This window comes from Cyclopterus lumpus, chromosome 13 (genome assembly GCF_009769545.1).
Source record: "Cyclopterus lumpus isolate fCycLum1 chromosome 13, fCycLum1.pri, whole genome shotgun sequence".
Classification (NCBI taxonomy): Eukaryota; Metazoa; Chordata; class Actinopteri; order Perciformes; family Cyclopteridae; genus Cyclopterus; species Cyclopterus lumpus.
In genome coordinates this window covers 18,242,321-18,258,328 of record NC_046978.1, presented here as the reverse complement: position 1 = coordinate 18,258,328, position 16,008 = coordinate 18,242,321, and the positions used below count along the sequence as shown (strand labels likewise).

The 16,008-nt window shown below is 45.2% G+C and overlaps 1 protein-coding gene across 2 annotated transcripts in view; it reads right to left on the bottom strand.

Moving 5' to 3' along the window:
* The window catches only part of pxylp1 (2-phosphoxylose phosphatase 1), a 14,971-nt gene extending 1,309 nt beyond the window's left edge, over nt 1-13,662 (bottom strand). Inside the window, exons 1-6 of one of the 2 annotated variants that reach the window (XM_034549279.1) lie at nt 13,547-13,662; nt 11,654-11,803; nt 7,705-7,878; nt 6,311-6,437; nt 163-302; nt 1-69 (exon numbers count right to left, since the gene is read on the bottom strand). The exon at nt 1-69 is cut by the window's left edge and continues 1,309 nt beyond it. In XM_034549279.1, coding sequence (XP_034405170.1) covers nt 1-69; nt 163-302; nt 6,311-6,437; nt 7,705-7,878; nt 11,654-11,735 — 592 coding nt within the window. In that variant the 5' untranslated portion in view covers nt 11,736-11,803; nt 13,547-13,662. Of the gene's footprint in view, nt 70-162; nt 303-6,310; nt 6,438-7,704; nt 7,879-9,701; nt 9,816-11,653; nt 11,804-13,546 lie in introns of those variants that run through there. The other variant, XM_034549278.1, reaches the window with a different exon arrangement.
* Nucleotides 13,663-16,008: the final 2,346 nt, after the last annotated feature.

The following is a 16,008-nucleotide window of genomic DNA, read 5'->3' as shown; positions in this document are numbered from 1 at the left end:
CGGGGAGGAGCTTGTGGCGCTTGTAGGCCCGGTGGAGGAGCTGCCCGTTGCGCAGGTGCTGCACCACACCTGGAAGAGAACGGAGCAAGAGGTTCGTGAGTGGCAAAGAGAAGTCGAGAGGGGGCCGGGATAAAATAAAAGAATTCAAAAAACCTTGCCTACCCGTCTGCGTGAGCTCTCCCATCTCGCAGGCACTGTGGTTGGGCAGCCGGGGCACGGAGCCCAGTGGCGACTCCCAGTGGCCGCGGGCCCCCTGGCCCATGTGACGGATGAAGGCATTCAGCAGCGGGTGGGAGGGCTTCCTGAGGGGGGGGGGGGGGGGGCGACACAACCGTCAAGAGGCCGACCGGATCCTGAGGCTCTATTTTAACGTACGGAAAATCTACACTTGTGGCTAGAAGTCTACTCACATCTGCCGTTATGGCTGTAATAATAATAATAATAATAATAAAAAATATATGCAGAATAACCCACTTCAACCCGTCCAGTTATGCAGAATAATGCACAGGTTAAACAGTCGCGTTGAAAACAGAAGAAATGGGGTTGAATTTAGCACGTTGTTCACAGGCTGATATTCATAATAAAATAGGTCATGCATCCTGATTTATTGGGATCAACCGTGTGTAGAATCTGACATTCTGCACCCCCGTAAAGCGAAGATGGAATGACCCTTGAAGACAGCTGTCTCATCGTCCCCGTGGGTTTAAAGCGTTCTTGGCGACACTATTTATTTTATTTTGAAAGGGGAAACATGGAGGACGGTTAGGTTGAGGCAGAAAAGAAGGAAATATAATTTTTGTTTAAAACGCCACCAAAGATCCAAGAAAAAGAAAGAAAACACATAATAATAATAATAATAATAATAATAATAATATTTATAATTTCTCAAACAAATATCTAAAAAAACACTCCCTGGCTCCAGGATTCCTCGTTTTTATAATTTTTTTAATTTTTTTCAATATAGATAAATTCATTCATTAGCGAGGTATAAAATATGAAAGTGCACTAAAAGCATCAAAATAAACCGCGCTGACCTCCACCTGTGGTCCATTTGCTCAAAGTCGTGTGACATTAACGAAAAGGTAGAAAATACAACAATATATGACTAATAATTTTTTTTTTTTTAAGCAGTTGGGTCTAACAGCGGTACGATACCAAGAAAAAACAAAATAATGTATTTTCTCTAAGTTCATCGCTCATTTTATTTTTTTTTGCACTGACAAAACCAATTTTTACCAATTTAATAACACTGTTAACTAAATATCTTTAAGTTTTTGGTTCATAAAATTACTTAAAACCAGATAAATTTTTTCATTCTTGATATCTTAAATAAATTGAATATTTCTGGCCTTAATTAATATTTTAATCATTTATTTTAAAGAAAACAATTATCTCGTCCACTTCCCAACTCCACCACCAGGTGTCACTCTAACACAACACGTTCAATATGTGTGTGGGAGGGAAATATGGTGATGCAGATATAAAGAGATGAAAGAATACGTTGCCTTGGGACAAACGCTCACATAAATATATATATATATATATATATACGCAAGTAAAAACGTGCACGTGCACACACACACACACACACACACGACAACGCACAGGGATAAGGGCAGCGAGAGGAGCAGTCGGGGATCTGATAGATGAGAGATGATTGAAGATTACAGTTTAATATGAAAAAACAATCTGCGTGGAGCTGCAGCTCGGATTAAAGAAGCGCACACACACACAGTTTCCATAGTGATCGTGGATTGGTTTTAGGAACACAAGGTACAAAAATAAAATGAAATAAATAACCCTTAAATCTCGCTTGTGATTGATGTAAACATCGGCTATGAGGACATTTCTCCCCCTTTTCACGTCAGAATAAAGAAGCTCCAGAACCCACAACGCTGGTTTCAAATCAACACCAGCACACATCTTCTGTGTCTATATTTAAGGGCCTCCTTGTTTCCCTGTTGTTGTTGTTGTTGTTGTTGTTGTTGTTGTTGTTGTCCCCAAATCTATTTAATTTGCTACAGAGGGAGAGACTGGACGTCGAACAAAGAGCGTCTATTAGGATGATTGTTGCTAACCGAAGATTACGCAGCCCAATTATATTAAGCAGGATTATTACCACTGGATACGTCGGGGGGGATGGGGGGGGGGGGGCTAGGAGTGAGGAGGAACAAACTAGGAGAGGAAATGAGATGATGTGGTCTAAACTATTGGGGGGGGAGGAGGGAGGAGGGAGGGGGCGTAAATGGGATGCGGAAAGAACAAAACTCTATTGGTAGAGGAAGAGATTTCATGCTGCAAAGAGAGAGAGAGAGAGCTCAGTTAACCGCAGACAGTGGGTCGGCAAGCCGGGACACACACACACACACACACACACACAGCCCTGTAATCTAAATAAAAACAAAGCTAACCTACATTATGACGAGAACACGCTGAAATATTCAACGCGATTTTTAATATTCAGTCTCACTGCAAACGGACTCAAACTGTTTTCTCCTCTTCAAACTAAAACTGGGTTTCAAAGAGGCTGAAGAGGCCAGAGAATAACAAGGCTGGTGAAGAGGAGGGAGGAAATTCCTAATGGCTCATTTAAACGTCTATGCTTCATGTGTTAAAGCTGCATTCTCTCTACTGACCACCAGGGGGCGACTCCTCTGGTTGTATAGAAGTATATGTTTCATGTGTTAAAGCTGTATTCTCTCTCCTGACCACCAGGGGGCGACTCCTCTGGTTGTATAGAAGTCTATGCTTCATGTGTTAAAGCTGCATTCTCTCTCCTGACCACCAGGGGGCGACTCCTCTGGTTGTATAAAAGTCTATGCTTCATGTGTTAAAGCTGCATTCTCTCTCCTGACCACCAGGGGGCGACTCCTCTGGCTGTATAGAAGTCTATGCTTCATGTGTTAAAGCTGCATTCTCTCTCCTGACCACCAGGGGGCGACTCCTCTGGTTGTATAGAAGTCTATGCTTCATGTGTTAAAGCTGTATTCTCTCTCCTGAACACCAGGGGGCGACTCCTCTGGTTGTATAAAAGTCTATGCTTCATGTGTTAAAGCTGCATTCTCTCTCCTGACCACCAGGGGGCGACTCCTCTGGCTGTATAGAAGTCTATGCTTCATGTGTTAAAGCTGCATTCTCTCTCCTGACCACCAGGGGGCGACTCCTCTGGTTGTATAGAAGTCTATGCTTCATGCTTCATGTGTTAAAGCTGCATTCTCTCTACTGACCACCAGGGGGCGACTCCTCTGGTTGTATAGAAGTCTATGCTTCATGTGTTAAAGCTGCACTCTCTCTCCTGAACACCAGGGGGCGACTCCTCTGGTTGTATAGAAGTCTATGCTTCATGTGTTAAAGCTGCATTCTCTCTCCTGACCACCAGGGGGCGACTCCTCTGGTTGTATAAAAGTCTATGCTTCATGTGTTAAAGCTGCATTCTCTCTCCTGACCACCAGGGGGCGACTCCTCTGGCTGTATAGAAGTCTATGCTTCATGTGTTAAAGCTGCATTCTCTCTCCTGACCACCAGGGGGCGACTCCTCTGGTTGTATAGAAGTCTATGCTTCATGCTTCATGTGTTAAAGCTGCATTCTCTCTACTGACCACCAGGGGGCGACTCCTCTGGTTGTATAGAAGTCTATGCTTCATGTGTTAAAGCTGCACTCTCTCTCCTGAACACCAGGGGGCGACTCCTCTGATTGTATAGAAGTCTATGCTTCATGTGTTAAAGCTGCATTCTCTCTCCTGACCACCAGGGGGCGACTCCTCTGGTTGTATAGAAGTCTATGCTTCATGTGTTAAAGCTGCATTCTCTCTCCTGACCACCAGGGGGCGACTCCTCTGGTTGTATAGACGTCTATGCTTCATGTGTTAAAGCTGCATTCTCTCTCCTGACCACCAGGGGGCGACTCCTCTGGTTGTATAGAAGTCTATGCTTCATGTGTTAAAGCTGCACTCTCTCTCCTGAACACCAGGGGGCGACTCCTCTGGTTGTATAGAAGTCTATGCTTCATGTGTTAAAGCTGCATTCTCTCTCCTGACCACCAGGGGGCGACTCCTCTGGTTGTATAGAAGTCTATGCTTCATGTGTTAAAGCTGCATTCTCTCTCCTGACCACCAGGGGGCGACTCCTCTGGTTGTATAGAAGTCTATGCTTCATGTGTTAAAGCTGCATTGTCTCTCCTGACCACCAGGGGGCGACTCCTCTGGTTGTATAGAAGTCTATATAAATGACTCTACTTCTCTAGATGTATTCCCTCAGTAAACATTGTAAACATTAGTTTTTGGTCTCAATCTCTAGTTTCAAGTCTTCTTCAATACAGAATGATGTTCATTTAGTAAATTATGGTCCAAGTGCTTCTGGGTACATCTAGTCAAGTCAATTCAATTTCTGGATGGACACCAACCTGCGTCATGAGAGGCTCGGTGTGCTGGACGGCCTACTTTCGGGCTGGAGTTCAAAGGTCGAGCGTATTTGACAATATCCAATAGTTAGATGTCCACGGCGGATCATCTGCCAGCTCTCCGGATTACAGCTCCGTCCAGATGTGCAAAGCCGATGTGGCGAAAAGCTAAATTAAGTCATTGGCTAAATCTGAACTCAGGTACACAGCCCCCCCCCCCACACACACACACACACACATGTATTTACCATATGGTCTAAATAAATCCCCCCCGTGAATATGCTGCCGTCATAAATAAGCAGTTTTCTTATCGTCGACGAGGAGTTTGAAACACATTTCCGTCAACGTGTCTGTGAAAGTGCTGATTTCAGACTTCTTCTGCAGCTCGAGTACACGCCGGCTTTTAATAACCTCCTATCGGGAGCTCTCATCTCGCCCTCTCGAAAGAGCAGCGGAGCCAGACTGCAGTGAAGGAGGGGAAGGGGGGTTGGTGGGGGGGGGGGGGGGGGGGGAGAAGGAGAGCATAATGAATTATAGAAGATAGCAATATTAATTTGAGCTAGTGTGTATTTTGCGAGCTCGGTTACTCAAAACAAGCCACGATAAGGCCGCGGTTGCGTCCCCCCCGACACGTGCACTATAACGCAGGAAAACACGTTTAAATCGTTGAGTCCTTGAACCGGATCCCCGATGTTCACACCGAAAAAATAAATCAATTAGCGTTTATCGTAAGCCTAAAAAAAAAAATCTCTCTTTAAGTGGAAGAATGCTCCTCATTAAGCTTCATATGTCCAGACTTCATTGATTTACTGACTTCATTTTAGCTTTAACTAAATTTAAAAAAAAAATCACACAATTAAAAGCAGAATGGGGGCAAAGCACACCGTGATGTCACCCTTTGGTTTGTGGACAGCAGATTTCACGGCGGCCATCTTGGCAACCGAAGGACAGGAAGTGATCGCATCTGGAATGAGGTAGGAGTGCCGTAGAGACGCCGTGTACGTCTCTGGTAAGAGACCTGTCAATCGCAGTAAGCCCCGCCCTAAAGCATACACTGCTTTATGGTCTGTTTGACTCTAAATGAGAGTAGAAAAGTAGAGTCATTTATATAGACTTCTATACAACCAGAGGACAGTAGAGAGAATGCAGCTTTAACACATGAAGCATAGACTTCTATACAACCAGAGGAGTCGCCCCCTGGTGGTCAGGAGAGAGAATGCAGCTTTAACACATGAAGCATAGACTTCTATACAACCAGAGGAGTCGCCCCCTGGTGGTCAGGAGAGAGAATGCAGCTTTAACACATGAAGCATAGACTTCTATACAACCAGAGGAGTTGCCCCCTGGTGGTCAGGAGAGAGAATGCTGCTTTAACACATGAAGCATAGATTTCTTTACAACCAGAGGAGTCGCCCCCTGGTGGTCAGGAGAGAGAATGCAGCTTTAACACATGAAGCATAGACTTCTATACAACCAGAGGAGTCGCCCCCTGGTGGTCAGGAGAGAGAATGCAGCTTTAACACATGAAGCATAGACTTCTATACAACCAGAGGAGTTGCCCCCTGGTGGTCAGGAGAGAGAATGCTGCTTTAACACATGAAGCATAGATTTCTTTACAACCAGAGGAGTCGCCCCCTGGTGGTCAGGAGAGAGAATGCAGCTTTAAAACATGAAGCATAGACGTCGCCCCCTGGTGGTTAGGAGAGAGAATGCAGCTTTAACACATGAAGCATAGACTTCTATACAACCAGAGGAGTCGCCCCCTGGTGGTCAGTAGAGAGAATGCAAGTCTTTAGGCATCTGCTTCACTCGTTCAGATTCCCGTTAACATTTCCAGAATTCGACTGTGACGTGCGAATGCGCCATGTTGTGCATCCGTTACGATGTCTGTAGGGAACAAGGTGTGCGTACCTGCTGGTGGACAAGGTGCAGTCGATGGCGGGCCGCTTGGTCTTGGGGATGTAGTAGAGCGGGTAGCGGTCACCATGGCGAATCATCACCTGGACAGACAGCAGCTTGTAGTCGACAGGACTGTGACCTGTCAGAGGAGACTCCCATCAGCCTGCTGCATTGTTTCCCCCCCATTGTCACATTTATCAATCAATATATATAGTAAGACGGGTGAGAAAGACAAGAAATGATGCAACTGCAGTCGTATGAGACGTTATGGATAAATACCTCAGAGAGAGGTCGAAATTACTGTTTCGTGAAGATAAAGTTGAGACGCTAAAGCTGCTTTTAGCAATAATTTGAGCGTAACGTGAACGGTATCGCTCATAACGATGAGCGACAGACTCTACTTTCAGTTTTAGAAGTTTTTTTAAATATCTTCCAGCTTATCGTTTGGATTTTATGAACCCGTAACTTTACTGATTTGGTTCTTATCACTTCTCAGCTTCATTCTGAGACTCAGCGGGCAGATACTCTCAGACAAAGGCTAAAAAAAAAAAGCGAATAAATATTGGACCTAAGACTTCAGCCAGCGCTCTAAATTGATGCTAATGTTTGCTAACAAGTTAGCTGTAAAAACCTCTTAGCTCGTAGCATGTCGGGAGTTGTCCGCCAAACCCCCAAAGTGTTTTTAAAAAATATGACGACGGCCTAATTCTACTCAACTCCGGAGCTACGAGGAGCAGAGTCGATGCAACGTCACATGTGACAAAAGCAAATGTTGATTCAACAATTCAAACAAGTCCAAAGCTGCAGCTGCGAGTGCAAAAAAAAAAGAGAAGAAGAACGGACCGTGGACCATGCGAGTGTGTGTTTAACAGTAAAATGGAGGAGATAAGAGCCACCAGGACAGTTTGAACCATGTCGCCTGAACAAGGAACTCCTCCTCGCTCCTGATTGATTATCAAGAACGTCAAAATCTAAACCTCAAAAGACGGGATGGGATTTTCTTCTTCGTCGGAGACGAAATAAACGTTGCCGGTGAAGGATGTGTGTGTGTGTGTGTGTGTGTGTGTGCGACCATTTTCAATGGCCGTGTGTTTAAAAAAAAATAAAAGAGCTGCAGCATTATGGATGACGCAATCTAGTGGAAACGACTTTCGCGCAATTAACACGACCCTCCGAGTCCCGACGCACTAAACCTCACATTATTACTGTGTTAAGTATTCATGAGCTGTCCGTCATATTGGGGGATTCTAGCAGTGTCTGTTCTTGGTCTCTGAAACAGTGATGCTGCGACACCAAAATCGGAGAGAATGAGTAAGAATAAGTGTGTTGCCTTTTCACACACACACACACACACATACACACACACACACACACACACACGTCATATATGACATCATTCGTCTCACCCTCCCAGGCCTGTTCGGTGCGGTTGGGCGTGTTGCAGTAGCTGTACGCCTCCGATATGGGGTTGGGCTCCTCGGTGCGAGGCACCGGGAACACTCGCTTTCTGCTCTTCCCCAGAGCCGCCCCGGCACCGCCATCCGCCGCCTGGAGTTCGGCGGCGATGGGGATGAGGTTCACTGCCGGGAGAAAAAAAAAAACAAACAAACATGATTTGGGCTCATTCTGAACAGCAATGGCGGCGTCCTGGTTAGCGTAGATGCTACGCTAGCGTCAGTTGTACCGGAAACCTGGCGGGTAAGAGTTTAGCTGACAAGACGGTTCATCCAATCACCTACCAAGGACATTTATTTTAAAAAGCGACTTCTTCAGGTTTAGCTTGCTGCAGCCGCACATTTTTTTTTAACAATCTTGGCTCGTTGGACTTCCGCCTCCAAAACATTTTTAAAACATTTTTTTAACAAAGAAACTTGACGTGCGTTTCCTCTTCGGGACAATTAGAACTGAAAACACAAAGCGCAGCAGAGGCTGATGGGAGATATTGCAGGTGTTTTGGTCATAAAACCCAAAAAGTTTATTAATATTATTAGATTAAGCTGCCGGCTTCAAAACGTAGAGGCTCAACGTACAAAAAACAGATTTTCAAAAGGCCAAGCAGTGAAAAGAGTGCCGAAAGTCTGGAAACTATTCAACTGGTCGCTCATCTCCATGTCAACGGCTCTGTACCCCCCCAAAAAAACTGTCACTGCTTCCAGTACGTTGCCTGGACACCAGTGACCTTTGACCCCCCCCCCCCCCCTCCTCCTGGCTCTCCAATAAGAGCAGAGAGGTTGTGGGAACTGGACGGTTTATTCACAAAGATCCAACTCTGAGGGGGAAAAAAAAGGAGTTGGAACCCGTAAGGGCCCAAGCACAAAGAGCTCATGGTTTATCGTTGCCATGACAACCCCCGGATTCAAACGATCTACACGAGTGTAGGTAAATAGTTACACACCTTCTCTCTCTCTCTCTCTCTCTCTCTCTCTCTCTCTCTCTCTCTCTCTCTCTCTCTCTCTCTCTCTCTCTCTCTCTCTCTCTCTCTCTCTCTCTCTCTCTCTCTCTCTCTCTCTCTCTCTCTCTCTCTCTCTCTCTCTCTCTCTCTCTCTCTCTCTCTCTCTCTCTCTCTCTCTCTCTCTCTCTCTCTCTCTCTCTCTCTCTCTCTCTCTCTCTCTCTCTCTCTCTCTCTCTCTCTCTCTCTCTCTTGCATTCACAGTCATATTTTTTCATTTCCAGCTGAGCTGACAAAGTTCACAGAGTTGTAGACGAGACATTTTGTGTATAAATGAGTTCCCACGGTTACGTGTCTGATATGGTACCCGACGAGGGTTTGACTATAAAACCCGGTGAGGTCGACAGGCATCCCCAACGTTTTTGGGTCCGACATCCCCATTTTTAAGTCTTTAAAGACCAAAATGTCAAATTAATCAATTAGTCAAATCAAACAAAACTCTTTCAAGTAAAGATTCTAAACTTTTGGGTTGTTTACCGGTTGTTGTTGTTGTTGTTGTTTTTTTGTCTTCGATTTTTAGCAAATGTAACATCTTTGGATTGTTGACTCGCGGAAATATTTGTTTACTATTTTCTGAATCTACGTATTGATCTGCGCTGAAAATAAGAATCCCTAAAAACTGCGATTGCGTCACCGTATTACAGCAAAAACCTCAACAAAAAAATGCATTTTGCAGCAAAAAAAATGCACCATATTGCTTTTGGAATTTGAGAGACTCACACAAACTGTCAAAAGGACTAAATGAGATCTCGCTAACGACTATTCATAAAACATCTGAGAGGAGTCCACGAGAACTGCACCATCGGCACAAAAGCCTCGTCTCGCCGCGAGAGAAGCTGAAGTTAAAACGACGCGTGACCATCTTTCATCCGTCTTCATTAAAAGTTTGGTCGGTTTTCTCCAATATATATGTATATATATATATATACATATATATTTTCTGCATGAACTTACCGCTGACGAGGAAGAGGAGAAAGTGTGCAGCGACGGCGGAGACCATTTTAGAGACGACTGCTCGGTGTGACCGCGCAACACTGGAGCTCATTCATACCACAACCGGGGCCCCCCCCCCCCCCCCTCTCTCTCTCTCCATACACTGCCACCGCCCACTCACACACACACACACACACACACACTTGGGAGGCCAGCTCAGACACGGTCGCCTACACAATGGGGCTTTTGTAAGTCGCTGGCAAAATGAGCAGGTACTCAAGATTGTGGTTTGGCCTGAAATTAAAGACTCCAATTATCCCACGGTTCTATGCTATATATATACATAGACTAGGCACTGTGTGTGTGTGTGTGTGTGTGTGCGTGTGCATTGGATTGACGACCAAAGCGGCGGGAGGTTTCGGTGACTGTCGAGCCCACATCACGTCGAGACCCGGATCCATCCTGGTCCAGGATCAAGCGGACCAGGCAGGACAAGAAAGAGCAGGATGCAGAGTTTTTGACCTTTTATACCCTCCTGTGAACCTACCAGCACTTAACTCCCATCAAGCTCCGCCCCCTCCTCCTCCTCCTCCTCCTTCCTCACTGCTGCAGCCAACGTCTCAAAATAGTTCCCTTTTCTCCACGTTACAGCAGTCACTCCCCCCCCCCCCCCCCCCCCCCCCCCCCCCCCCCCCCCCCCCCATCGGAGTCCCTCGGGGGTGCCCTCTGTCCTCACTTCCCCTTCTTGGGGGGTTCCCAAGTGTATCTGCAGTGTTTGCATTTTGTACATTTTTAATCCTCCTCGATTTGGGCCCCGCGATGAATAAATGACGGCAGAAGGTGCTCCGGCTCCAAAAAACTAACTTGTTTTTATATTCAAAGAAAAGAGGACGGCAAAAAACCACACACACACACACACACACACACACACACACACTTCTAGTTCATCTCCTACGCCTCCGAGAGTTTTACAAAAGGGAGATTGCAGGAGAGGAGTTTGGTTTGATGCCGAGGCATTAATAATAACTGAAACAGCCGCCTCCTCTCGGGCGGTCAAGCGCACATTATTATTATAGCGGAGGAGGAGGCGGTGGGGGGGGGGGGGGGGGGGGGGGGGCTTGGAGGCCAAGCGTGTACTCGGGGTCGCAAAGTGCAAACACTCGACAAGTATGACTAAGAGCCTTCTCGCTCCTGCAATTCTTTTTTTCACACCTCCGATCTTCCGCTGCATTTAAAGCATGCAGAAAGAAAACCAGAATCCTGTGTCTGTGTGTGTCTGTGTGTGTGTGTGTGTGTGTGTGTGTGTGTGTGTGTGTGTGTGTGTGTGTGTGATTGTGATTTAAGTGTAATCTTAAATGCTCGTCCAGGCCACAAACACTTCCACCGCACTGGGGTTGTTTTTTTAAGGAACCCAGCACAAAGTACCTTAATCCTACACATTCTCCATGTACACATTCTCCATGTACACATTCTCCATGTACACATTCTCCATACACACATTTCCATTGGTACTTCATGCACCACCTGCTTCATCCACCGCCTGTTTTGTTCTAATCTCGCCCGTGAGGGCTGGAGAATCACTTCCACCGCGGGAGAGAGAGAGACCGGCTACACACCGACGGAGCGCCGGCTTCCTTGCATTCACCGCGGCCGGCGAGACAATACCTACAGGAGGGGCTGAACAATGACTTGATGGACAGACACACACACACACACACACACACAGGCTTTCCACAGCAGATCTTTCAGAGCATCCAGAGTCCCAGTGCTGGTGCTGGATATTTATAGGACGCCTGTAGAGGGTTGAGCTTTGTTTTGGTATGAATGGGGGGGGGGGGGGCGTGCGATGAAAGGGATCCGCATGCATGAACACAAACAGGACCTGGGCCGGCTTTTTCAAAACAGAACAGTTTGTTTTCAAATAGGGGGAGGGGGGGCCTTCGGGGAGGGAGAACGAATGGAGGAGCACTTACAGAACTGGAGGCTCAGGCTGATGATGGCCAGCGCGGCCCCGCCCACCACCACCAGGAGGAGGAAGCGGTTACGAGCCAGCATGTTGTCATGCGATTGGTCCCCGTCCCTGTCCGTCAGCCATCCAGGTCACGGCCCATATCCCTGCAGGTCTGGACACAAACACATCAGAATGACTGCAAGCTGCCGCACGGTAGAACCCCCCCCAACGTTCTCAGGGTTCTTCGGGGGGGGGGGGGGTCCTCGTCGTAAAGAGATTGGCACGGCTCATCTTCGTAGTTCAAATTGCAAAAGAACGAAAGAGAGATGGACGTTTCCAATGGAGGTTGAATAGAAAATAATCTAAATCAGCGACTGTGAAGATGTCAATGTCTAAAGACAATAAGGATAAGGAGTGCAAAGACTGACTTATGGGAGAAAAATTAGTGTAATAGCTGAGTTATGGGAGAAAAATGAGTCCAAAGACTGAGTTATGGGAGCGAAATGAGTGCAATGATTGAGTTATGAGAGAAAAATTAGTGCAATGACTGCGTTATGGGAGAAAAAGAAGTGTAATAGCTGAGTTGTGGGAGAAAAATTAGTCCAAAGACTGAGTTATGCGAGAGAAATGAGTGCAATGATTGAGTTATGAAAGAAAGATGAGTGAAATAGCTGAGTTATGGGAGAAAAGGGAGCGCAAGGACGGAGTTACATGAGAAGAATGAGTGCAATTGCTCAATTATGGGAGAAAAGGGAGTGCAGCGGCTGAGTTATGAGAGAAAAATAATTGCAGCGACTCAGCACTGAGAAAAAAATGATTTTTTCTTTGTGCCACGACCTTATTAAAAAAAAAAAAAAAAAGCTGCATGTCATCTGTCTAACCAAATATCTATGGAAATAAAAAACAGCTGACAACTCCACCACACTGTGAAGATAATACGTGTGCGAGTTGTACTACAGCGAGCAGATAAATTAAGATCTTATTAGTAAATTAAAGCTAAATTCAGTGAAACCAAAATGATAGAAAAAAAACCATATAGTATATTTCATCTGTGCCACATGCTCAGCCCCGAACCAGAACCTGGACCCTTTAGCACCATTAAAAAAACAAGGTTTTTGCAAACCACGCAGAAAACGTGAAGGGGAGAACAAACTAAAAACAAGCTGCAGTCAATTACAGCCTTTCCATTTTAAACCCTGTGATTACGAGCTCTAAAAATACCAACGAGCCCGAAGCGTGTGCGCGAGCCGAAGGGCTTCACTTCCGCACCAAACTCCAGCCACAAAACAGCCAAATACAGCACTTCGATGCAGGTTTGCACATCAGAACAGGAACCGGTTGGAAGAAAAGCGCGTGCGCCTTTTAGAAAGGGAGACTCTTGTCGGTTCGGCGCGCGCGCACCCGAACAATAAGACACGCAACGCCGTGAAACGACCGCGCACACACACACACACCTGCCACGTCGCGTTTCGCCCGGTTGAAGGAGCACTTCGTGGGGGGGGTCACGTTTTCTACTTAGCGGCACGCCGGTCTCCATATTGTTTGAAGTGTGCGCGCGAGCCCCCGTCTCACCTGCTGCTTTGCGTGCGTTCGCAACACATATCTCGTGCGTAAAAGAGCTCGTGCCGAGGACACGTCGCCGAAGGACTAAACATGACTATTCGGACTTGTTGAATGTGCGTGAGGGGGAGTCCGGTGCGTGAGGGAAAACACGCGTTTTGAGTGCGCGTGGAGGAGCAACCGAGTCACACACACACGCACGTAAATAAATTTAAAAATCGCCACTTCAAAACAGAAGGAGGACGAACACAAACACCAGATGTCTGTCTGCGAGTGAGATAAATAAATAATAAATGCTCCATAATATCTATGTGTTGTTGTTGTTGTTGTTGTTGTTGTTGTTCTTCCTCCTTACCTGCAGGAACCGAGAGTCAACACAACCGGGTTCAAAACACTTGAATCCAGCGCTCCGGGGGTTTTGCTGCTCCGGTGGTGCGACCGACTGCCGACCGGAGGGACCGGCGTCAAGTCACGCGGAGTTACGCGCGGCGGTACTTCCGGTGGCGGGGCTTTTCAAAATAATGGAGCTGCGACGCGAAGGAACGGCGTATTACATACGGATAACGTTGAAGGATTCAAGGATCCTTTATTTAGTCACGGGGACAGAACTATATAGCTATTTTGTGGAGAGAATGTATGCACAGATATATGTTTATATATATATATATATATATATTCCTATATATATTGTATACATATATTCATCATAAAGAATGTAAACAGCAGCAACAACAAATATGTTCTGGGGATAAATGTATGTATATAACAAACACATTTAACATATATAACGTATACATATACTGTAAATATATATACACAGTAGAAAATTAATATATAACAACCAAATTAAATATATATATATAAACAGAAAATAACAAAAACATTGAATATATAAATATATATACTGTATATTACAATATATATATATACATACATACATACATAATCAGCTTTTTGGCCATGTGTCCTACATTGTGTTTGTTCTGTTACAGCTAAGTTATTTGGAAAAGGTTGTCACGTCCAGTAGGAATTAGAAAAAGGTGTTTGTCTTGAGAACAAAGTGGCCTTAGACGAGACTAAATATGCTTTTACTTTGAAAACACGATGCATTGCTCTTCTCTCTCCCTTTGTAACTTGATGGTTGTGGCAGCAGCGGGTCTGGGAGGCTGTCTCCATGCTTGTGAAGCCGCCAGCTCATCCACAATCCCCAACCTCACTGCCCCATCTGCTGGACCAGCTACGGCGATGCACATGCTGCCTTCAGGGTCTCCATCGGTGGGACGAGCAGAGGTGGTGTGTTCAAGTGCACGTTACAGCCAAAGAGACCATGCAACCGAATTCTTTTTTTGTGAATGGGGTTATATTTATTTATATATAATATACCATGCAGCTGGTGTGTTAGCTGCAGGCCTAATACTTTGAGGACATGTCACAATTGCAGCTGTTTCCCATTCTGAACACAGGGGGCGCTGTATGACAAGCCTTAAAGCAGCAAGCAAAATGATTATTTTTTCAAAGATGTTTTAAAAAGGAAGCAGCTTGCTGCTTGGAGGAGGAAGGATTCAATAGAAGCAATAACAAATTGCTGACGTTGCACAATGTAAAGAAGAGGAAGGTATGAAGGAGGAAGTACGGAATCCTTCCGGCGCGACATTTACTTTTTTAAATAAACTCCTGACTCGTCGTCCAGTTTTCAGCCTCAGTTAGGTGCAGAAACGTGGACCTTCCTGAGCGCTACAGATTCAATTCAGTTTATTTTGTATAGCCCAAAATCACAAATTTGCCTCAGAGGGCTTTGCAATCTGTACACATACGACATACGTGACCTTTGACCTCACATCCGATCAGGAAAAACTCCCCCCAAAAAACAGAAAAAAAACCTTTCACAGGAAAAAAGAGGGAAGACACCTTCAGGAGAGCAACAGAGGAGGATCCCTCTCCACGGATGGACAGAAGCAATATGCAGTCCTTGAGATTTGCTTCACGTGGGAGATAAAGGACAAGTCCCGATCAAAGATAACGCCGATGCCATCTACAGAAACCATATAATACTGCTCAATTATTGTTTTTTCATTCACTGGCAAAGCTGATCCAACTCCCTTCAGACTATACGGAGAAGAGATGTAAAAGTACCACAGAGAGAAACAAAACCACCAACCAAGAGACAAACAACATCTAAATAGAGACAAAAAGACTGAATAGGGATGCAAAACAAACAAAAAGAGATGCAAAACGTCTACAAAGGGATGCAACAATAAAAAAGAGATGCAAAACGTCTACAAAGGGATGCAAAACAAACAAAAAGAGATGCAAAACGTCTATAAAGGGATGCAAAACAAACAAAAAGAGATGCAAAACGTCTACAAAGGGATGCAAAACAAACAAAAAGAGATGCAAAACGTCTACAAAGGGATGCAAAACAAACAAAAAGAGATGCAAAATGTCTACAAAGGGATGCAAAACAATCAAAAAGAGATGCAAAACGTCTACAAAGTGATGCAACAATAAAAAAGAGATGCAAAATGTCTACAAAGGGATGCAAAACAAACAAAAAGCGATGCAAAATGTCTATAAAGGGATGCAAAACAAACAAAAAGAGATGCAAAACGTCTACAAAAGGGATGCAACAATAAAAAAGAGATGCAAAATGTCTACAAAGGGATGCAAAACAAACAAAAAGAGATGCAAAACGTCTACAAAGGGATGCAAAACAAAAAGCGATGCAAAACAAACAAAAAGAGATGCAAAATGTCTACAACGGGATGCAAAACAAAAAAAAAGAGATGCAAAATGTTTACAAAGGGATGCAAAACAAAC